This window comes from Stegostoma tigrinum, chromosome 4 (assembly GCF_030684315.1).
Source record: "Stegostoma tigrinum isolate sSteTig4 chromosome 4, sSteTig4.hap1, whole genome shotgun sequence".
NCBI lineage: Eukaryota > Metazoa > Chordata > Chondrichthyes > Orectolobiformes > Stegostomatidae > Stegostoma > Stegostoma tigrinum.
The window spans coordinates 64,737,767-64,762,878 of NC_081357.1; the positions used below are offsets into that span (position 1 = coordinate 64,737,767).

General features: G+C 39.8%; 1 protein-coding gene across 1 annotated transcript in view; it reads right to left on the reverse strand.

The window, feature by feature from the left end:
• Positions 1-22,081, reverse strand: part of serinc1 (serine incorporator 1) — a 41,170-nt gene extending 19,089 nt beyond the window's left edge. The window contains exons 1-8 of the mRNA XM_048530655.2: positions 21,947-22,081; positions 10,377-10,538; positions 7,598-7,791; positions 5,661-5,740; positions 4,063-4,200; positions 3,429-3,598; positions 1,617-1,707; positions 133-274 (exon numbers count right to left, since the gene is read on the reverse strand). Coding sequence (XP_048386612.1) covers positions 133-274; positions 1,617-1,707; positions 3,429-3,598; positions 4,063-4,200; positions 5,661-5,740; positions 7,598-7,791; positions 10,377-10,538; positions 21,947-21,985 — 1,016 coding nt within the window. The 5' untranslated portion in view covers positions 21,986-22,081. The remainder of the gene's footprint in view (positions 1-132; positions 275-1,616; positions 1,708-3,428; positions 3,599-4,062; positions 4,201-5,660; positions 5,741-7,597; positions 7,792-10,376; positions 10,539-21,946) is intronic.
• Positions 22,082-25,112: the final 3,031 nt, after the last annotated feature.

The following is a 25,112-nucleotide window of genomic DNA, read 5'->3' on the forward strand; positions in this document are numbered from 1 at the left end:
ATTAACGCATACATTGTCTTTTTAAAAAAAACTTGGTGGACAGTTAATATAAAGTGTTTCCGATTCAAAGTGACATCTTTGGGAGAAAAGAAGACAGCTAATAATAAAAGTGTGGGTCTGATGATTACTAACCTTGAATACAGAACACAGAGTAAAAACAGAACCAGTCCTACAATTCCTTGCGCATCCCACCACTGGATAACCTGACCAGGGACATGAGTCCCTGTGCTGTTATAGCCAATCATGCTTAGCAAACTGGGATTGCATTTTCGGTCTGCAAGAAATTAAACATGCATAAGTAAATTGCCCTTCATATGACTAATTCTCAAATTACTGTCTATATTTTAAAAGCTTATGGAATCTGGATCACCAGCTAGATAACGTTTTCTTTCAGGAAATAAACACCTTTCTTGAAAACAATGTGATTTAAAGGTTAACTTAACTAATTTATGTACAAGGCAAAGCATTCTCTTTACACCAATGTTTCCAATCTGACCATGAAGAATAAACTGTTCAAAGTTTGTTAGTTTAACTGAAGGTAGAACACAGAAGGCTTTGAACACATGCTGATCCAAACAGCCCAAGGCACATCTGTTCTTTACTCATTCAGTGCAGGCAAAATAGCTATAATATAATTTCGAAAAGTTATTCTATCCAACTTCTGGTGGTTTCAGTATCACTTTCTATCCAGTTACGTCCACGAAACATGTTCAACTCCACACCACAGTAAATCATAGCCATCAGCCTGTTAAATTTAATAATTTATTTCAGAATTTTCACTCTATTGAAATAAATTAAAATTGCCATGAAGTTTCTAATCAAATTAATATGCAGAATTAAATCAGCATTAAATTTAGAGAACTAAACCACTCTAATCAGCCAAATAATTAGATCTAGGTACCAGGACACAAGCATTAATTTGCAATTGCTAGGCGTCTTCAGCAATTGCCAAAAGAAAATAATATTTCAAATTTAATACAGTTGTGATAATGCCACTTCAAATACAATCATTTTCAGTGTAGTTAGGCTGAGGTAGAACTAGCTGCAATTTCCTATTCATTTTCAGCCTTGGCACAAGTTCTTTCAGCAATGTGTGAACCGTGAGAAGCATGGCTACAGTTTGCCTAGAAACGTCGAGGCACAACTATTCAAAAAAAGCACCAGCTGGAGATATGAATAAATTTGCATTTTAAAAGACAAGTAAATTAGAACCACTCTCATTGACATGCCAATTCGGTAAGCAACTGGCTTCAGCATTTTCCAATGCTATTAAGTCTGTGTGAATGGACAGAGTTTTCTCACCAAGATATCAACCAATATATATTAAGGCAATGCATTAATGCAATTTTTACTGCCTTCATTCCAATTCCATAACAACACCTAAAACATATTTTTAAAAAAACAGTATTATAGCAGCATCCTGGAATACATGTCTCATATACACTATAAAATCTTTGTCCTTTGCTGCTGCAATGCTATTGGGCTTCAAAGGTCATTTTTCTCCCCCATCCAAATTGGTTGAGAATTTATTATGGAGTATTATTCATGTTCTATGATTTATTTATGAGGGTACACTGTATGGACTAAAATACAATAAAAAGAAATGAATAAAATACCTGGTTCATTAGTCATAGCAGACCATGTTAGATACATGGTATACAAGGTGATGATGGAAGATTGTAGCAAACCAGATCGAGGTTGAGATTCCTAAAAATATATTAACAATATCTTCAATTTAGTTTTACACATGCATACATATAGACAAAAGTGTATACTTTAATTACTTTCAATATTCCTTTTATAAGCACACTCCATTCAGACAGACCATATACACTGATTTTGTAAGAGACAGTAGAAACTGCAAATGCTGGAGAATCTGAGATAACAATGTGAAGAGTTAGATGAACACAGCAGGCCCAGCAGCAGAGGAGCAGGAAGGCTGATGTTTCAGGCCTAGATTCTCCTTCGGAGATCAAAAGCATGACACCAGATATAAATATTTCTGAAGGAGGGTCTAGGCCCAAAACATCAGCCTTCCTGCTCCTCTGATGCTGCTTGGCCTGCTGAGTTTATCCAGCTCTACACCTTGTTATCACTGATTTTATAAGTTAACCTAATTTGTTACTTGTCGCTGCTTTGTCTCCCTCAGGAATTTTGTATGTTTTTCATACACAAATCATCTGCACTTGTCACAACTAGACCAGGTCTGACTAATCCAGTTATTTTTTTTGGGAAGTCACTGATGGAGTCTATAAGCAAGTGTGTGCAGCCATTTTCTACTTCCATGGACAGATCATATTTGATAGGGATTTGGATAAGATGTTATCAAAAATGACAATGTGATCACTGAATTAGTTTGGAGGTCAGAGACAGTGTGGAGACAAAGGTAACATGCATTGATTGGCATTGACTGAACAGGAAAGGTGGGGCTTCGCCCAGAATCTTTATTAAAGCCTCAGCTACTCAGCATATAAATAACTTGAGATAATAGGAACTGCAGATGTTGGAGAATCCAAGATAATAAAATGTGAGGCTGGATGAACACAGCAGGCCAAGCAGCATCTCAGGAGCACAAAAGCTGACGTTTCAGGCCTAGACACTTCATCAGAGAGGGGGATGGGGTGAGGGTTCTGGAATAAATAGGGAGAGAGGGGGAGGCAGACCGAAGATGGAGAGAAAAGAAGACAGGCGGAGAGGAGAGTATAGGTGGGGAGGTAGGGAGGGGATAGGTCAGTCCGGGAAGACGGACAGGTCAAGGAGGTGGGATGAGGTTAGTAGGTAGGAGATGGAGGTGTGGCTTGGGGTGGCAGGAAGGGATGGGTGAGAGGAAGAACAGGTTAGGGAGGCAGAGACAGGCTGGACTGGTTTTGAGATGCAGTGGGTGGAGGGGAAGAGCTGGGCTAGTTGTGTGGTGCAGTCGGGGGAGGGGACGAACTGGGCTGGTTTTGGGATGCGGTGGGGGAAGGGGAGATTTTGAAGCTGGTGAAGTCGGCATTGATACCATTGGGCTGCAGGGTTCCCAAGCAGAATATAAGTTGCTGTTCCTGCAACCTTCGGGTGGCATCATTGTGGCAGTGCAGGAGGCCCATGATGGACATGTCATCTAAAGAATGGGAGGGGGAGTGGAAATGGTTTGCGACTGGGAGGTGCAGTTGTTTATTGCGAACCAAGCCTCCGCTTGGTTTCCCCAATGTAGAGGAAGCCACACCGGGTACAATGGATACATCTAGGTATTTTTTGACCTGACTTCAATTTCTTTTGACTATGAAAAGATTTCTGTTATGTGTTAAAACAGTGAATATATTTACAATCCAACCCTATGGGACAGCATCTACTTTGACAAAAACAAAGCAAAATTAAGGAGGTGGAGTTTTTTTAATCCGACCTCTAAAATCCAGGCTCATATTTCAAAATTTTCAGGGTCATACCTGTATCTTTGGGAGGATGGACATGATAGACGAAGCTACGCACAGCAGCATATTTAAGCTGATGAAGACTTTATTTTCAGTGCACCCTTCAGGATGCGTGTAGTAACAATAGAATAGGACTACAGCAACCAGGGATAGCAGGTAATTCATGCCTGTTGCAGACAACAATGCTGTACGGAAGATAATGGCAGCTAATTAGTCATTTGGATTCTGTAACAGTAATTTCAGCAAACTTTTCTTTTTAAAGAAAGCAAAAATGACCATTTACAACAATTCTGTTTGAGCATGCACATACTCTAAATCATAAAGCAAAGGATAGAGCATAGAGCCTCGGTGGTAAGGGTGTACAACGTAGATGAAGTTCAGCAGGACCCAAATGGAAAACAATGTTTTACCCCAACAAGTGAACAAATGCAGGAATTTTAATATTCAACAATAACAATTAACATGGAATAGTGTAGGTTAGATGGGCTTCAGATAGGTACGGTAGGTCAGCACAACATCGAGGGCCGAAGGGCCTGTACTGTGCTGTAATGTTCTCTGTTCTTAACATTTAACTGTTTATCGCACTAGCATCAACTATATAAAATCACCACTCTCAGAAGTTTTTGTTCTTCAGTCTCTTTCTCCATACCTGCATACCAGCATCTCGAATTGCCTTCTTCCATTTTTTCAACCCATGATTCATTCCAGGAGTGGGCAAAGTCAATGAGTAGGACCAGCTGGATTAAGATGAAACAAAATGCACCAGCCATTCCAACATAGAACCAGACTGTAAATAAACAAATAAAACAAAGCTCAACAATTCATTAAACTTACATTACATTTAAAGTATTTTAACAAAAGATTTTTCAGCACATATCTATAGTATGAATATCAAAAATGCTTTTTAATAATAATGGTAAAACCATGGCTCATTAAACATTAATTTTAAATTAAAAAGTAAAAGCCTTCAAACAGGGCGTACTTTAAAATGTCCAGTTTTACTGAGTACATCTTTCCACAATGTCTGAGATACAAGATGTGGAGCTTTTAGCAAATCATCTCTGCACTGTCTTCACATTCCGACTAAAATGTGCAAGCCCCATAATAGAGCCAGAACAGTCCAGTTGAGGGTAAATCTTTTTTCTTTAAATAAAGGTTCAATATGTCTTTCTTGCAGAAAGCCCTGAATCTTAATTCCTTTTTAATGACTTTCTCAACCTACCCAGCCACTTTCAACAATTGTGCACATGTACTCTGTCTGCTCACTCTGGTCCTGCAGCTTTATCAGAATTGTTGCTTTTCAATTAAAATGTCTTTCCTCATTTTTTTTCCAATTATATGTACCAGATCACACATCTCTGCATTAAATGTCATCAAACATTTGTGCACCCATTCTGCTAGCCTATCTATAGCCAATGAAATCCATCAGCGTGCTCTTCACGGTGGACATCACTTCAAAATTTAGTGCCATCTGCAAATTTCGAAAATGTGTCCTATGCAGACAAATCTATAATACTGACTAAGAACAATAGTTGTCCTGGTACCAACCCCTCGGGATCCCAATTATTTTTCACAGAGGAGGAAAAGATACAATTGTTCACCATTACCCTTATTTCTGTCACTCAGATTACTTCACAGCCATGTTGTTGCTGTCCCCTTTATTCAAATTTGCTAGCAAGCCTATTATGTGGCACATTGCCCAATACTATTTGGTAATCCAGGTTGGCCATATCAACCTCACTACCCTCATCAATTCTAACTGTTACTTTAACAAAGAACTCAAACATATTGTTTAAGCAAGATTTAACAAATTGTGCTGACTTTCCGGATATAGTTAATTAAAAGGAAAGCTTTTCATCAATGCCTTTATGTTCAGTGTCAACATCAAGGTATTCCAGGTCAGGTACAGCAAATCTGATCCTACTTTTAGTTAAAGTCAGTTCAATAAATTAATAAAAAAGTGAAAAATCACATTCACTGCCTTTACTGACCTTACATTCTTTTCTATGATTCTTTGCAATTTGTGAAATTGCATGCACATTCAATAATAGTTCATGTGAAACTTAGTAGACCCAAAGATATTTATTATGATAGTGCTGCATTTGTGTAATATTGTTATGCTATTGAGATTTATTTCATATGGATAACAAAGTAAAAAAACAAAAATCAAAATTCTCAGTCTAAGCATGCTTTTAAAAATCTCAAGTCATGAACTAGTCACGTTTTTGTTGCCTGTCTTATACAAACCTGTTGTAAAGGGTCCTTCTGGAATGAAGAAAGCACCCACTGTGATAGCAACCACTATGGCAAATTTAAAAAACCAAAACCTAAAAGAAAACAAAAAGCTGGTTATGTCACCATCCAAAACAGTTGATGCCACAAGCATAGGCAATCATTTATCCTGTCATTACCGCAGCAGAAACTTGAACAGTAGTGAGGAGAAATGTATCTTAACATGTTCATTTAACACAGTGTGCTCCGATCAACATGCTCATTGCATTCAATTGCAGGGGGTCACTGAACATCCGGCTTACTAATGTTATAGTTACAAACACGATCCCATACACGGATGTAATTTTAAAGTTCTGATAATCAAACACTTCCTGAACTTATGAACAGCTACTTTACATTTTCCTGCATGGCATTCCAACTTACGTACAAAGTGAATGGAGTCCATGTTTCCGGTCAGGACCCTTCGTCAGCCCTGTTGAAGGGTCCCGACCCGAAACGTGGACTCTCCTGCTTCTCTGATGCTGCCTAGCCTGCTGTGTTCCTCCAGCTCCACACTGTGTTGACTCTGACTCTGACTCTAGCATCCGCAGTTCTTGTTATCTCCTATATACAAATCAATTCATTCACAACACAGGGTCTGCCTGAATGCCTATTTTGTTAAAATATTAAAATACATTTTGTAACAAAAGCATGACAATAATAATTGCAACTTAGGACAGGAAGACATATGATTCAGGAGATAACAGTGCATCCTGATCTTTAATTATTGCTTCTATTTTTAATGATTAATTCTGCTATTTACCCAGTTTGAAAATGGTCAAGACTTGCTATTCTATAAATTTTAGATGACATAGCCAATTACTGGAGAGATTATAGTTCTGTACCTCTACCCAATGCACCCTCTGTAAACCAGGTAAGTCTTTGGTGGACTTTCATTCTAGGGTAGTTGGATTAATCCTAAGGGCTTCTACAATATCAAAAGTAAAGCTACGAATGCATTTAGACCTCCTTTAACCAATATCAAAGGCAAATTGTCAAAAGAAAAAAGTGCCTCAGATGAAGCAGTAGCTTGTCGAGTCTTGCATCAACTTCTCTGGTCAGATTACCCCTTGACTTCTGGTTTCCAAGCAACAAAGGGAGATATTAAAACAATGAGACGAAACCCAGAGAAGAGCCAAAAGACTGATCAGTACTGTCAGTGGTTTCAGTTATAATAAAAAAAAAACAAAGAATCTTAGGTATTTCAAAATGTAAAAGGAGGCATTCAAAAGGTAATGTTATATTGCCACGTGAGATGTTTATACATTGCCTTTAATGTGGAATATGTTGTGGAAACTTTTATTTAGGTGCAAATGAAAAATGGCCACCAAATCTAATAAAATTGAGTGGGATGACCAAAAACAGTCAAACATCAGGGTTTTAAAGTAAGAAAGATGGAGAGTTGGGGAGTATAAAGAAAAAGACGGGGACCAAGGCATACACTGTAGGTCAGGAAGCTTGCACATTGACAGATTAACACAATAAGTCACAATAACACAATAAGTCTCCATTATTCAATCTAACTTCATTATAAATTAAGCTTCCACCAGATTTCCAATGCTAATGATGTTTGGAGTTACCATTTACTAAACTGCTTGCAGCTGAAGCACAGTGGCATTGGGCACAGCTTGGAAGCAGATCATTACTTTTCTTTTCTGCTGTCATAATGTAGGAGGGCAACTCAGGTAGTTCATACCAAACTTAAAAAATTACAATAGTACTTTGGCTTAAGAGAAAATATACAGATAGAACCGAAATAACATTTTCTCCCCACACACGACTAATGAGCCAACTAAACAATTTATGGCTAATTACCCAATTGTTGCATGAAATTAAATTGCTAGTGACCAGGTCACTGAAGTAGGTTTAGAGTCTGCAAAGACCCTTTCTAAAATAGGAATTTTACAAATTACCCATTGTGGACTGCAGCCCTCGGGTCCTGGCTGCTTTTCACTTTAATCATCAACAGGGAAAAGAGAAGGAAGAACATTGCCATGCCGAAGCAAACCCGGTAAACAGCCTTGTATCCAACCAGCACGTCACAGTTCACTTGTCCATGGGCTCCGGGAATGGATGTACCTATTCCACCGTCGCAAAATCCTGGTATCTACGTAGGGAAGAGGAAGCAAAAATTAAAGGTGCTTGAGCTTACTTTATTCACACGGACATAGGTGACTTTTTTGTAAAAAGTACATTTTAGTACAAAGCATAACTGAAATCAAATTTTTTATGTGGAAATAGTTCTGCAGATCTGTCTTGGCTACTCTAAAAAGTGATCTAGGAGATCGTGCAAGGGATTTGAATAAAATGGAATTGTTTTAAGACAAATGACACTTAATTACTGGGGACAGTAGCGCAGTAGTTACATCACTGGACTCATAATCCCAGCTAATGTTCTGGTGACAAGGATTCAAAGTCTATCACAGCAGGTGGTGAAATTTGAATTCAATGAAAATCTCAAATACAAAGCAAGTTAATTAGCAAAAATCAATCTGCTTCGATAACATCCTGTAAGGAAGGAAAACTGCCATTCTTACCTGATCTGATCAGGTAAGTGATGTGATTGACCCTGAACTTCCATCTGTGCAATCAGGAATTGGCAATAAATGCTGACTTAGCCAGCAATGCCAATAGCCCTTGGACAATTATTTTAAACAAAATTCTCGAGGCAAACCCTCTCTCCAATCGAGTGTAAAATTGCACAAGATGCTGAACTAGAACAAAACAAACAAAAATAGTCGCTTTGGTTTTCCAAGAATGAGCAAGCAATCCCATATCATTCACAGAATCCCTACAATGTGGAAGCAGATTATTTGGCCTAACGAGTACACACTGGCCCTCCAAAGAGCACCACACCAAGATTCACTCCCCACCCCATTGCTGTAACCCTAATACATTTAAACTACATCTTTCGACTGTAGGAAGAAACTGGAGTACCCGGAGGAAAACCACACAGACGCGGGGAGAATTTGCAAATTCCACACAGACAGTTGCCTGAGAGTGGAATCAAAGCCAGATCCCTGGTGCTGTGAGGCAGCTGTGCTAACCACTGTGCCGCTCAATGCGCTTCCATTATAACTCCTCACTCAAGTCTCAATTCTGTTTCGAGAGTATTGGTCATTGTTAGCACAACACCCAATCGACGGGAATCATCCATTTCACTGCTACAGCTGAATCTGAAGTGGAAATCATGAATTCATGCATGTCTTATGTCCCACTTAGTAAATGCATGGTCGAACAACTGAAATTTGTACTTTTACAGCATCTGTGACATAATGACTGTGCCAAGGTACTTCTCCAAAGTATTATAAAACAATATGACACTAAGTTATATCAGGAAATTTTAGACAGAGTCAAAAGCTTGGCTGAAGACACGCATTATAAGGAGTGGGTTAAAGCTTGTGGGTGAGTAAAGAGGTTAATGGTGGGAATTTTACAGCATCCAGTTTAGGTAACTGAATACCTAGTCAATGGTACACTCATTAAAGATGAGAATATCTCACAGACTGGCATTACAGTGAAAATATCTTGGAGGTTTGTGGGATTACTTAACTGTCAGCACAAGGCTTATAGCCAACAGAACCTGATGTGACTTAGGACGTAGGCAGACTGATTTGGATGACCTTAAAAGTTTACATAGAGGCCAAACAGGTCAGGATGGCAGATTTCCTTCCCTCAAGGACACATTGTCAATTGTCATAAAAATCTGTCAGAATTACAATGGTTACATTGTCGCCATTTGGCTAGCTTTTTAGTGAACTCAAATTTCACTATGTGCCACGGTGGGATTTGATCTGTTCTCCTCAAAATACTAGCCTTGGGTTCTGAATTACTAATCAAGTGACATTAGTGCTACTTCACCACATCCCCTAATTTGAATGTGAAGATTTGAAGGAGGGACAAGCCTGTGGACAGAGAATCAGTAACCACGTTAGCTAGCATGGGAGGAGATAAGAAGGGAATTTGGTTGACCAGTAGTTTTGTGGGTATTGGGCCACGGACAAAATGAACAGAGGAGACATGAGGGGAGGAGATAGGAGAGAAACTCAGCACAGGAACTAATGTAGGAAGTGACTGTAAAACCTCCTCAGACTTGTTGTTAGAGAAAACAGGACACAGAGATCTAAGAAGACAATTTATAGGCCTGAAACTTGAAGACCTTACCCATTCAGGACAGAGATGGCATTCCCAGATCAACACAAAGTTATCTTTAACCACTCTCAAAAGCATGCAAAACTACAGAGAGAGGAGAATGCTGAAATGCACTCTCAGAGAATCCATGCTGATTAAGTTGTAGACTTGTTGGGATCACTTCCTACCTAAGAACAACATGCAACAAGAACACTAACAATGCACGTAGGCCCATTCACTATTATTAGAAATATAAGAAGGTCTAATGGAGATAACCAGACCAGGGATTAGGATGGCATCTTGTGCTTATATCCACTCAAATATCCTGCCATCCTATCAGTATAAGCCCCTATTTTCTTCTTCCTCAATGTATACCTTAAATGCACTGATACAATTTATCTCAACTACTCTTTGCAGCAAGTTCCACATTCTCACCCATCTCTGCGTAAAGAAATTTCTTCTAAATTCCCTACATCTAATATATAAAAGTGCACGTTATGCCTTGCACTTGTAGGTCAGGTTACACAAACAAGTGGAGCATACTGCTAACAGATACTCAACCTTCTTAAGCTGCTCTTCCATTCCTGGCATTAACATAATACAAGCCACTCCAACTCCAAGCAGCAGAAAGAATGCGAAGATCAAACGAGTCACTGTTGAATTCTTCCCACTTGGGCAGCATGCACAGAGAAGGCATGGTGCACTGCCACATAAACAAGGGATCTGTGAAGATTGAGGAAAGAACCAGTTAATGCTTACCTCTACATAGTCAGACCAAGAAAACATGCATTTGGTGTTGAATGATGCTTTCTAATTGCTTGTAATATTCATTTTTGTAATAAATAAGCTTTAACGCTCACCAAAGGGAATAATTGTAACTGAAATGTATAATCCTGTGTTGTAATTACATGTAAGAACTTTAATTTATATAGTAATTATTCTTTCTTTCTTTAAGGAAGCATATATACACCTGATCATTCTCAAACATCGCTGAATTGATGGTGGATAATCATCTGCCATGACATTGTTTTTAAACTTCAGACAGTTCAACAGAGAGACAAAAATACAAGCAAACAGGGGGGAATAATACCAATATCAAGTTATACCCCACATGCCATGAACTCAGCTCGTACATCCACAATTGTTTGAGTTGCTGAAGGAAATCAAAGACACAGAACAGAAAGATGAAAGAAACCTGACCAGAACAAAGTGGAGCAAGTAGAATCTGAATAGATTCTTTTAAAAATTGATTTATTTTATTTTACAAATATTAATAATTTGGAAACATGAAAGGAGCATGGGACAAAGTGAATAGCACATTCAGAAAGTTGGAACAAATGAACTAGATCAAAACAGTCTAATCAATGACATGGGAAAGAAAAGCCTGCTTTAAAATTATTTTAAAAGCCACTACGAAATGTCCAATTTAAAAGATCCTGCAGGCACAAAAATCAGACACTGATTTTACATTGGCATAATGCTACAACTTTTCTACACTAACATTTTGAGCACACTAATGCCAAAATTGTGGAATAACTGTCAGTGCACACTGGCATAAATTCAAGCAAGACCATCTCCAATATATTATAATTACCATCCAACTTTCACCATATCTATTACAGCAACATTGCTAGAAGTCATCAGAAATCTTGCTCCAGCACCTAGCGGTTCTTATTTTCTCAAGGGGACGTTTGGGAGTGGTCTTTCATTCACAAATGCATGGTTCCCATCGGCAGCCAGACTCCCAAATTAGCGACTGTCTCCACTGTGATCAGATTTTGCAGATCCTGTCTAGTCCACAAGCTGGAGTGTGCAAAGCAGACCAGGCAAAAACAGATCTGTTTTTTGTACATTTCTTCTGGATAGTTGGGGACTCCCTCTGGTGAGCTGAGGTACCCCTGAAGGCAAGGTCCCAGGTCCTGGGTGCAAGCATTAGTGATCCTTTTTGGTGTGTGTGTGTGTTGTCTGTGTGTTTGTGAGCGCGTGTGCGAAGGTGGGGGAGGCACAAATCAGATATCCTTTTGGTTGCGTACTCTTTGGGACTGTTAATTGTGCATGGGCTTGTATCCAACAGTTGCACTAAAACTGTCCACTTTGTCAAGACTGATCTTGAATTATTAACAAGTGTTGAGGCATGTCAACACATGTCAAGAAACATTTACTGAGAAAAGCACTATCACTCATAACGACTGCAGCATGCTACATATAACTTGTGAAAAAACAGAACTACATTTTTCTGTGCATATTTGTGGATACCCAATGAGTTAGCATGTAAGTGAAATGGGAAATGGTGATGTGTGAGCAAAGGCACTAACTTGTTATAGGGGTATAACAGAGCATAAGGTCAGGTTGGCACTGAGGGGAACGGAGAATGTGTGGGATGCTGACATTGATTGTATCAGGTATGATGGCTGAGGAAGGGAGGAATGCTTTATAGTTCTCTCTTTTAGTGAGATAAAGTGCTTCTTATCCTCAGATTATGTCCCCTGGTTTTAGATTCACCAGTCAGGGCAAACATCTTATCTAAAACTAAGCCATTGTTCCCTTTAAGAAGTTTGTAAGCTTCAATGAAGGCATCTCCCATTCCTCAAAACTTGAGAGAATCCAGACCCAGTCTCCTCATAAGACAGTCCCACCATTCCAAGAATTAATCGAGTACATCTCCTTTGCACTCCCTAAACTGACATTGAGGCCCTGTGATGATTGCAGGCACGTAGAGTGTGAGGAGCCATGGTAGAGTAGGTATAGGGAGCTAGGTAGGCATGGGTTGGTATGAATGAGCTACGGAGAGTGAGGAGAGCTGGGTGGTGACAGCAGAAGGAAATGTTTCATGTTTTAATCATTATTTTTAACCTTTGGACATGATTCTGGGATTTACAACCCAGTCTGTCTCAGGAACTGGAGCATCCTCTGCTCTTTCAGAGCTGTTAGTCAGACTCCCATTCCCATCATTCGTCATCCATGACCAAAAATGGGACGTGTGAGTAGCCATTTTAAAAGAAAATTTCTTCTTCCTCTGTGAATCCAGCCCAGAAATGAAAATCGGAGCTTTAAGTGTATACTACAGTTTTCCTTCATTTGTTTTCTATCGAAATCTTCAAATAATTCTAGTTGATGTTTTTATGCCCAAACAAAATAAAGTAAATAGAATAATCAACTGCATTTAGAAACAGTAAGTTATGCCATAATATTCCGATGTGATTTTCTCTCCCAACTTGTATTTTACCGGATGCAGCAATACTTGTGTTATCTCCCAAAATGGGTGCAGATATTGCCAAATTGAAAAATCCAACAGCCATTTGTAATAACTAATACGCACAAGTGTTACATTTACACGTGCACCACTGTCTGCGATAACATTAAGAGATTACAACTGAAGAGCATGCTTCTAGTAGCGCATCATGCTTTAAGTGATCCTAGTTAAAGTGCCAGAGTGTAAGGTTTTTATATCTCCAAGTCACATTCCCTTACAAGTAATGATATCTTGAGCCATTCTGTTAAAGGAATACTGTTTTACCAACTGTGAGGCATAACCTAACATAATCTACTGGGGTTGTTTAAAGGACTATTTGGAAACATACTCTTAGGTCTGGGAGGTGGCACTGCAGTCACTATGACTGGGGAGCAGATTGTGACAGGATAACCTCAGCAATCGACACGAGGTTGACATTTGATTAAAAGGACTTAATGCAAAATAATTAATTTTTAAAAAATTCAGTTAAATTAATTAAATTTGTTGGGTGGATTGAAAACTGTCCTAATAACGGAAAGCAGATGTGAAATGATATGAGCTCTCTGGCTGTAGGAAGATATTAGCAAAGATTTATTTGGAGTTTACTGGTGATCACATTAATTCCAAATTATACTGGGGTAGGAAGGCATTTCTTGTAGCATTGTTCTGGAACATGAGAATTTTAATTAATCAGCACTGATTACATTTTGAAAGGCTGGGCAAGTTATACAGCTAAGAGAGGCAGAACGTAACGTGGATCATGTTGCAATAATGAACTATAGAATACAGCATCCACCATATCAAAACAAAGAATAGGCATTACTTTTTAAAGTGAATCAACAGGTAATGGGCACAGAAACTATGTAGAAAATAAACGTGTTAGCCAATATCTGTGGAGAAAAATGAGTAGGTTTCCTTGAACACAATAAGTATTACTTTATATGAGGAAAAAGGAAAGCATACTGCAATTTCAAATAAGTTTAATTTACTAAATACAATAAGCCAATATTCACAAAGCAGAAATTAAGCATATTTCTTCTTTAAGTTTAGTGAATGCACAAAAATTAGTCAGTCCGAGGAATTGCCATAGAATGGAAGAATGTGGTCACTCAAGAATGTATTACATCATTGATTATTTCATGGTTGGTAAGAGGGAAAATGGAGAATGTGAAGTCAGCAAGTTCCCCAGAGGGAAGGAAATTACTTCAAAGAAAATAAAAGAGCCACTCCGCTGCCACCTTTCAGCCAGCTAAAGAACTCAAGGTGTACCACAGGGATATCCCTTGGCCAGTCAGACAATGTATTAGTGTACACAGAGAGATGAAAAACAAACCAATACGGTGCAAGTAAAGTAGTGTTCTAATGGTTTTATCACAGCAAGCATCATGCAAGGCTGAGTAAATGAGCTTCTAATGGATATACTTACTGCACTATCATCCATACCGTATGATATATCGCTACCCATTGAATAACAAGACATGATTCTCTGAACGAAAGTTGATTTGATGTTGTGGAAGAGTAGAGGCATTGGGGATATATGATCATAAGACATTCAAGTCAGGGTTAGAAAATGACTTCAAAACATTCTTGCAATTCTACCTTTTATTACTAAAAGAGATTCCTAAAGTAGTAATGCTGGACATTTGTAAAACACATAAAAAATACAAATAAGGAGCAGAATTTCCAATTCCATATTCTCATCCACCTTGATTGCCCTGGCTAACAAAAAATTTATCCATCTGTCTTTAAAAAACAAATTCAATGAGACATTCTGCAGAGACAGAGTTCCAAAGTCACACAACCTTCTCAGAGGAAAAAAAAATCTCATCTCTGAGCTAGTCCTGGATTGACCAATAACAGTAAATATCCTTTCCACCACCCATCTTAGCAGAACCATTCAAGATCTCATAACTTTAACTGAGTTATCCCTCACCCTTCTAAATCTCCAGTAGAAACACCACTCACCTCTCCAACCTGATTTTATAGTGCAAACTACTCATGTAGCAAAACTCCTCTGAACTACCTCCAAAGCATACTGCATTTCTTCAAAAATGGACACAGTAATTGCATTGTTCAGCTACCGTTATTTAGTTTGAATGGACGAGTCAGTCATAGTGGTCTACAGCACAGAAAAAGACCCGGCAGTTCACTGTGTCGGTGCCAGGCAAAAAACAAGCACCTAACTATTCCAATCCGATTTTCCAGCTCATGGCCCATAACCTTGTATGCCTTGGCATCACAACTGCACATCTAAATACTACTGAAAGGTTTTAAGGGTTTCTGTCTCTACCCCACCCTTATATGCAGTGAGTTCCAGACTTGCACTATTTTCTGCGTGAAAAACATTTTCCTCATATTCTCTCTAAACTTCCTGCCCCTCACCTTAAGTCCATGCCGCCCAGGGAATCATCTCTCCAAAGGGAAAGGTTCCTTTCTTATTTATGTCTCCCATAATTTGACACATCTCGATCATGATGCCCACCCCCCCACTTCAGTACCCTCTGCTCCATGGGAAAATAACCCCTTTCTATTCCCTCATCATTACTAAAACTCTCCAGCTCAAGCAATATTCTACTTAATCTCCTTGAACCCTCTTCAGTGCAGTCACAGCCCTCTTAGAACATGGATTCCAGGGCTACACAGTTCTCTCGTTGTGGCAGAACCAATGTTTTAATCATTCCTCTAAGCCCAATCATCTCTTTTTCAAACTAAGTGCAAAATTGCTACTGAGGTAACAGCTGGTGTTGTCACTACTGCCTAGGGTTGTCTTACATTTGATATTATTATTTAATCCAATCGCATTACACATTGCCAAATTGAGTGTAATCTGCTCTCTGGTTGGTTCAAGAACATACTGCTCCATAAAACTAACTCAAAAGCATTCTACGTACTCCTCGTCCAGGCCATTATGGCCAATCTGATTTTGCCAATTTATATGCATAAGAAAATCACACGGGATTATTGCTGCCTCATCATCCCAAGCTCCCAATACTAGTTCTTGTATATTCTGTCCCATATTATGGTTATCTTTCAAGGCTCTGTAGATCACTCACATCCGTTACTTTTCCCCCCTATAATTCTTCATCTCCACTCAAACCAATTCTACATTTGATCTCCTGAACCAAGGAGCTCTGTAAATATTGCTTAAATGTCATCCATAATTAACAGTGCTATCCTTCATCTTTACCCAACTTCTTATTTTTGAATGTCACATACCCCTCCACATTCAGGATCATCCCTGCTAGCCTTCTTTTTACACATTCGTTTGTGGGATGTCAGGTCACTGACTAAGCCAGCATTACAGATATGTTTAAATGTCCAGAGGGAAGTGTCAACCACATTGCTGAGTGTCTGGAGTCATCTGTGGGCCAGACCAGATAAAGAAAGCAGACGTCCTTCCCTGAAGGCCAACAGTAAACCAAATGAGTTTTTAGTGTCAATTAATGCTTCTTCCTGTCCTGCAGGCCCAACCAATCCCCCTCCACCGACACCCTCATCTGCCTAGCCGAACTCGTCCTCACCCTCAACAACTTCTCTTTCGATTCCTCCCACTTCCTACAGACAAAGGGGGTGACCATGGGAACCCACATGGGCCCAAGCTTTGCCTGCTTCTTTGTAGGTTACCTGGAACAGTCCCTCTTCCGCACCTACACCGGCCCCAAACCCCACCTCTTCCTCTGTTACATTGATGACTATATCGGCGCCGCCTCTTGCTCCCAAGAGGAGCTCGAACAGTTCATTCACTTCACCAACATCTTCCACCACAACCTCAAGTTCACCTGGGCCATCTCAACACATCCCTCAGCTTCCTGGACCTTTCTGTCTCCATCTCAGGTAACCAGCTACAAACTGATGTCCATTTCAAGCCCACCGACTCCCACAGCTACCTAGAATACACCTCCTCCCACCCACCCTCCTGCAAAAATTCCATCCCCGATTCCCAATTCCTTTGCCTCCGTGTTTGAGCTGTGGGTTCATCTAATTTTATGTGCTCTACACCAATTTACATGCAGCTCAGGTAATAAACCAGAGTCTCTCACTTGAGGTCTGTTTTTCAATTTAGTTTGTAGTTTCTCCTATTCTCTCTGCAGAACCTCATTCCCAGTTCCACCTGTGTCATTGGTACCTACATAAACCATAATCATTACATCCACCTCCTCCTCCCATTGCAAGCATTTTTTTCCTGCACTGAGCAGGTGTCTTGAAATCTGGCACAAGGCAGGCAACATATTTGGGCTCTCATGTTTGCTGCAGAGAACAGTGTTGATCCCCCTCAATATTATTACTTAGTCCAACATTCCTTGTTACTCCCCTCACTTGAATAGCTTCCAGCACCATGATGCCATTGTCAATTTGTTCTCCACCTCATAGCCCTCAATCTCATCCAAACAGGCTACAGAATCTCAAACATGGTAGATATTTGCACTTCTACCTTCTGGTCCCCTTACCTGCCTCATTCACAGTCACACCCTCCTGTCTGTGACCAGTGAGCAAATAAGAAGAAATTATCCCAAGCAGAGTGACTGCCTCCGAGTACAACAAATCCCTGACATGTTGCAATGTCTGCATTTCAGCCTTCATCTCAAATATCAAGCCAACATTGTTCAAACGTCATACACTTACTGTAGACATGATCAGAGATATTCAAGAGCTCCCCCATGCTGCAGCCTTGACACATCAGCTGAATTGCCATCCTTAATGAGCTTGAATTAGATTATTCACTTATGTTGACCTTTAAATATGTTATTACCTTTATCATCACTTTGTTGGCAATGTTAGAATCGAAAAAGACTTTAACCACTTAGCAAAGATTCCCCAAATAGAAGGGTCCGTTCTGTGTAATAGCAGAAGAACTAATTCCAATCAACACCAACTATCTATCTCAACCTGCTTGCTCTGTGGTGCTCACCTGAACTCATGTCAGTGACAGTGACTGCCTGCCCAAAAGACCTCACTTGCCTCTGCTCCATAAAAACATTTGTGGAATTTCCTAAACTATCAAATTGAAAGAAGGCTACAAATGTTTTTAAAGAGCATACAATGCAAGTTCATTCCTATGTTTCTTGATACAAACACACTACAGCACATTTATATTTTTCTATGTAGTTTCTGTGGTGATGTATCAAGCATATTTAAAAATGTGAAAGAATCGGATAAGCTAAATAAACCTTTTTTTTAAAAAACATCATACAAATTAGCACATAAATCAACTTCTAAAGCCTCAGAAAATCCATCGGAAAACAGAGGTCAAATCAAAAACCAAGAACAAAAGTGAAACACGGTGTGGGTGATCACCATTTTGATATGTCAACTGCTTCTGGTGCAAAGACTGGAAATGTTTTAAATTCCCAAGCACCTTCACAACAGCCTACATTTTTGTAAGTACTGCTAAATAAAACATGCATTTGTGGCATGACAAATTAAGGCAAGTATAACATGTCATTGGTTCAAATGTAGTTCAATTATACACAGAATATATGTAAAAACATGTTGTTTTGGAGCCAGAAGAATTAGGTTGTTTTGTATACTCGGTAGTTTATACGCTGCGATTTCCAATAGTTCTGCAGTCTATCACAAAAGGTCACAGACTGAATAAAAGACCTTAAAAATAAGAAAGTAACACGGAAACATCTTCACACCAAAAGCTGCAAGACTACGAAAGTTGATTCTAGCATTTGTAGTTGTGGCAGAAAGTATGTCGAAATTCAAGATTCAATTGAATTGGTGATTGAAGGTAGACAATAGAACAATCAGGGGATTTCTCTTTGGTGAAGTGTAAACACACTGAAGCAACACTTTGAAGAACAATAATGATTGGGCCAAGTAACTTTTTCTGTATTGTAATGTCAATGCATTTCTATTGTTCCCAATTATTTATAGAATAATCTCACTCATTAAACACTCGTGTTGTTCACTCTCATATAGACCAAGGGCCATACCAAAGAAAAATGGTTTCCCTAGCAACCAGAATGCCAAAGACGAAAAAAAATACAGATTGCCTAAATCCAACAGAACCCCTCACGGTCTCGGCAGTCACAAATCAATGATATTCATTTCTCCCTCAAAACAGGGAGACACAACATGGCTCCTGATGTGCTTATTGTTGCATTAGACTAAATCAAAGTCTTTCTTTCAAAGACTAAATCATTACATATATCGAAGTAATGACCAGAAATGGGCGGGACATTTATGTAATGGTCATAGGTAGTTACAAATAAGAAAAGCCACTAATCTCCTTAAATTCACCCCCAACTAGAAAACCATCAATTACTTAAATTATTCTATGCTTTTGTTTTCTTTGCTTGCTACAGGTCTATTTCATGATTTAATCTATGTTTAAAGAAAAATTTCCTTCTTTTAGTCTCAAATTGGCTTCGTCCTAGTCTCTTATTGCACTGTAATTTGAATTACTCTCTCAGGTGTACATTCTTTTAGAAATATCCATGCATATTTCTAAAAGAAAGTCACAGAAGTTTGTTGAATCATGTTCATCTTTCATCTTGAGCAGATTCTCAATTTGAACACTACATTCAATGGAATAATTCATATTTGGCTAATCTTAGAGTCATAGAAATATTACATCATAAAAAGATATTTTGGCCCATTGTATCCAAGCTGGTCATTAAACATCTATTTTAATCCCATTTTCTAGGGTTTGGCCCCTAGCCTTGTACATTCTGGTACTTAAAGTGTTCGTCTAAAGATTTAAATATCTTAAGGGTTCCTGCACCTACCATCCATTAGGCAGTGAATTTGATGGCCACCAACCTCTGGATGAAAACAAAATTTCCTTAAATCTCCTGCTCCTTACCTTAAAACTCTGCCTTGGTTATTGATCCCTATCGGCCAATCTCCCTCATAACTTCGTACACCTCTAAAAAGTCTCTCAGTATTCTCTGCTCGAAGGAAAACCACCCCATCCTATTTAGTCTCTTAAAGAGTTTGAGATAATCTCCCTTGGCTATTTTACATCACATGGTCATCAACATTTATTTTTTCTACGCATATGTTGTGTGACTCACAAATAATTTCACAACTCCCCAACACCTTTTAATTATTTTTTCTGTATAAATCACTACATTTATTTAGTGTACTGAGTCTAATATGGGGTTAGTTTTTTTCCCCCTCTTCTCAATTAATTCATAACCAAACACCCCTATACAAAAGGTGGACTAGTCTCCCTAGGGCAGAGACATACTGTGCCTTGGGTAGCAACTTTATCACTCCTTTATGTTACTTCAACCCAAATGTCTCTTTTTGTCATAGGTAAGATGATGTATTTCAATTCACAAGTTATTGTTAACCTTTATGTCATAACAAGATGATTATTAGAAATCATGAAATCAGAGTGGATGATGTTTGGAAGCTTCATATAAGAAAAGCATGGAAAGGATCATCTTCTTGGAAATTAGTATTTGAGCAGAATAGAAGTTCTTATTTCTCAAAATGTCTATTGTATAATAAAACATACTCACTTGATTTACAAGTTTAATGATGTTGAAGATGTTCTGTACAGTTGTTAGCTTACACGACATTAACCTTACTTAAAAAAGCTGGTAATAGACCACGCATTGGTCCAAGTCGTGATTTTATTATTTCCAATAATTAGGTCAACTGTTAAGGCATTTACAATCCTGAAATACTGTATTTTGCACAGCATCTATTATAGATTAACCCTATATGAAATAGTCAAACTTGAATAAGCTATGAATATTTTGTTATTAACAGAAGTACATTGCCATTAGTATGAAGCTAGGCTTATCACTGGAGCATTGAGGGATGTGTAAAATCACAACACCAAATGTTATTGCATCTGATAAATTGTTCTGTGCTTTATTAACATGAAAAAGTGCTCTGCCTGTACAAAATTATGGATCGCTCCCTTCTGTCATTGTAACCAAAATAGTATTTTTCTGCCCGAGACCAAAATGATACATCTCTAACACCCCCAGATAGCTCCCATCAATAGGGCCCAACCATATTGCAAGTGATTCACAGATGTAGTTAAAAGCAAATCAAATGGTAGTTTTGAATGTAGGCTCTATCTCTGCAGCAGCGCTCTTCAAAAGCCCAGAACAATCTCTACCCAACAAACTGACATCTAGAGATCTGTTGCTGTAAACATTGCGGTGGCTGCAGTGACTCGGTTTTAGAATAACTCAAATTATAGCATTTTAAAAAAAATAAAATATCATTCCTTATCCCTAATAATGGAGTCTCGCAGCAACTCACTGTCCAGGCTTCACTGCGTTCACTTACTTATTGCAGTTAGGTATGTGTTTACAGCTGTTAAAGACTGTGTGTATTCAACATTGCACCCTTCGTCCCTATTGAGAAAGCGACTTTTCAATCCGGCTTTCCCTACAATTTGTCTGCAGACAGGTATGTGAGTGTGTCAGAGGTGAGGGTTAATTTAGAGATTGGTCCGATACGTGGGGTAATCACGCACTTCCCCTAACCAACTTGCAGCATTAAAAAAAACTGAAAGGATTTAGACGGCTCTCTGGACTTTTGCATAATCGGGTGAAAGGCTGACAGCTATTTAAAGGCCCTGAGATCCAGCATGACTCAAATCTTCAGTATCAAGGCAGTGACATCATCAGCTCAGCATAAGCAATACATCTAATACAACATTGACTGGGGTTCAAAACAACAGGACTTAATTTTTTTAAACAATCCTGCAACCACTACAAAGTACCCACACCCAAAAGCTGCCTGCACAAATGCAGACAGAAAGGCAGCTCCAGCAGCGAGTACTTTCATCCTCCTCTTTGTTATCTACTGTGTCTTGGTGCAAACATAGAGGTAAGGTGGCACACTCTCTCACAGCAATCCATACGAACAGGTTTGGATACAACACTGTTATCTACGCACCGCTGCACTGAAGCTATGCACCTACCCAACTGGCTAAAGACAAAGCTCCAAGCACAGCTCCCATTGCTTCTGCTCCGGCTCCTGGCGCTAGCAAGGACTGTCTGGAAACCCACTGCAGAGTGACTGACAACTTGTTTACACCCGCACAGCTTCCGCTCTCAGTCTCATCCCCACCAACCCTGAAGCAAAGCCCAACCCCTTCCGGAGCCAGCCTCACAATCGGTAGTACTGTGGCATTTCACATTTTTAATCTCAAAATGTATTTCCCTTCTTAATGCAAGTACCCGTAGCTGAATACATGTTTCTAAAATTATTTCACTGTTATTTGTGGATTGAATTTCTATAAAACTGCTTTATAAATCATTTCAATGTCTCCAAAGCCCTCATCATGTGCATCGTCTTCAATGATAAATCCTCATTCCATAGTAAATCCATCTATGGCTCTTCCACGATTTCATTAAGCCATATATTTAGATGAAGATGAATCATTATATTCTCATTATTAATGACCCCTTTCCAGTCTCATTACAGTGCATTTATCCATTTATTAGAATCAATTCCTCAGTTTGTCTTTCCCACCAATCTATTGATTGTGTACTTTCTTATCATGCATCTGGTTTGGTTTCATTGATTAAATTTATTTACATTTCCTCAAATACTTAATTCCCTAATGAACTTAAATGCCTCAAGTTGAAAACGTTATAACCACTTGGAACTGTTAACCAACTTGAATTTACAGCCTTGCATCCAATTGTGATTAGGTGTGGATTCAATCATGTAGCAGTAATCGTATCATGATATCCCTCAGCTTACGTCAATATGTATCTGTTGAAATTGCAGGCAGTCTCAGCCTATATTTTTTAAAGAGTGGTATTTAAAATTTGCACAGTTTGACAGTTCCAATGAGATTATCTATTGTTATGCCCGTCCATGTCTACCTTTGAAACCTTATCTCCCACAGGAGTCCCTGTACATAGCTAAAGAGTCCCTTAGTTCTCCAAATGAATCTGGCATCTTCAGATCTCTTGCTGAAAGGGCTAAAGCCCATTAGTCAGGTTTTGAATAACTCAAATATATATATATATATATATATATATAGTTATTAAACAGATCAAACCCCCACAAAAACTTCAAGGGGATACACTACACCATAACTTTTATCTTATTAAAGGCAAATGTTCCAGATGTGACTTGGTTGGTAACACGACTAGACATTAAGCAAAACACACTTTATTTTTACACCACAATTAAATTGTAATAAAAAAAATTGGCATCACTTTAACTCTATTCAAATGCTTAACAAAATAATATATTATTTAACCACAACATATCAACTGTTCCAATAAACACAGCCTTGGCAAAACAGCAAAACAAATTTCCCTCACATGTTATCTGCTCCATGGGTGGCATGGTGGTTAGCACACTGCTGCCTCACAGTACCAGGGGCCTGGGTTCAATTACACCCTTGGCAGCTGATTTTGCGGAGCTTGTATGCTCTCCCCATGTCTGCATGGGTTTCTTCTGGACACTCAACCCGCGGACAAGGGTGGCACAGTTGTAGTATGGTGCACTGACCTCTATATCGCCAAGGCTAGGCACCTACTCTCCACTATCTCCTCCTACCGCCCCCTTGATCATGACCTCACCCCCAACCACCAAACCATCATCTCCCAAACCATCCACAACCTCATCAACTCAGGTGACCTCCCACCCACAGCCTCCTACCTCATCATTCCCCCACCCCGCGCCCACCCGCTTCTATGTCCTTCCCAAAATCCACAAACCTGACTGCCCTGGTTGACCCATTGTCTCTGCCTGCTCCTGCCCCATCGAACTTAGCTCCAGCTATCTCGACTCCATTTTCTCCCCCTTGGTCCAGGAACTCCCCACCTACGTCCAAGACACCACCCACGCCCTCCACCTCCACCAAAATTTCCAGTTCCCTGGTCCCAACACCTCATCTTTACCATGGACATCCAGTCCCTATTCACCTGCATTTCCCATGCAGATGACCTAAAGGCCCTCTGCTTCTTCCTGTCCTGCAGGCCCGACCAGTCCCCCTGCATTGACACCTTCATCCGTTTAGCTGAACTCATCCTCACCCCTAACAACTTCTCTTTCAATTTCTCCCACTTCCTACAGCCAAAGGGGGTGGCCATGGGCACCCGCATGGGCCCAAGCTATGCCTGACTCTTTTTAGGTTACGTGGAACAGTCCCTCTCCGTAGCTTCACTGGCCCTAAACCCCACTTATTCCTCTGTTACATTAATGACTACATTAGCGCTGCCTCGTGCACCCATGAGGAGCTCCAACAGTTCATCCACTTCACCAACACCTTTCACCCCAACCTTAAGTTCACCTGGACCATCTCTGATACCTCTCTCTTCTTCCTGACCTCTCTGTCTCCATTTCCGGCAACCATCTAGAAACTGACATCCATTTCAAACCTACCGACTCCCACAGCACCTCCTCCCACCCACCTTCCTGCAAAAGTGCCATCCCCTATTCCCAATTCCTTTGCCTCCTCCAAATCTGCTCCCAGGATGAGGCATTCCACTCCTGAACATCTTAGATGTCCTCATTTTTCAAGGACCACAACAACCCCACCTCAGTGGTCGAGAACGCCTTCGACCATGGCTCCCGCATTTCCCGCAACTCATCCCTCACATCCCCTCCCCACAATAACAACCGAAACAGAATCCCCCCACCCTCACTTACCACCCCACCAACCTCCGGATCCAACACATCTTCCTCTGACACTTCTGCCGTCTGCAATCCGACCCCACCACCAAAGACATTTTTCCCTCCCATCCTTATCTGCTTTCTGGAGGGACCACGCTCTCCGTGACTCCCTTGTCTGCTCCACACTCCCCTCCAGCCCCACCACACCAGCTTCTATCCGTTCCCCCTCTCTCTCTATTTATTTCAGAACCCCCTTCCCCTCCCCCATTTCTGAAGAAAGGTCTAGCCCAGAACATCAGCTTTCCTGCTCCTCTGATGCTGCTTGGCCTGCTGTGATCATCCAGCTCTACACCTTGTTATCTCTCCTCCCAAAAACATCCAGGTTAGGTGAATTGGCATTGCTAAATTGCTGTAGTGTCCATGCATGTGTAGTGTAGGTGGGTTAGCATCGGGATATATGGGGATTGAGGCTGGGCTGGGTCTGGGAGAGATTGCTCTTCAGAGGGTCA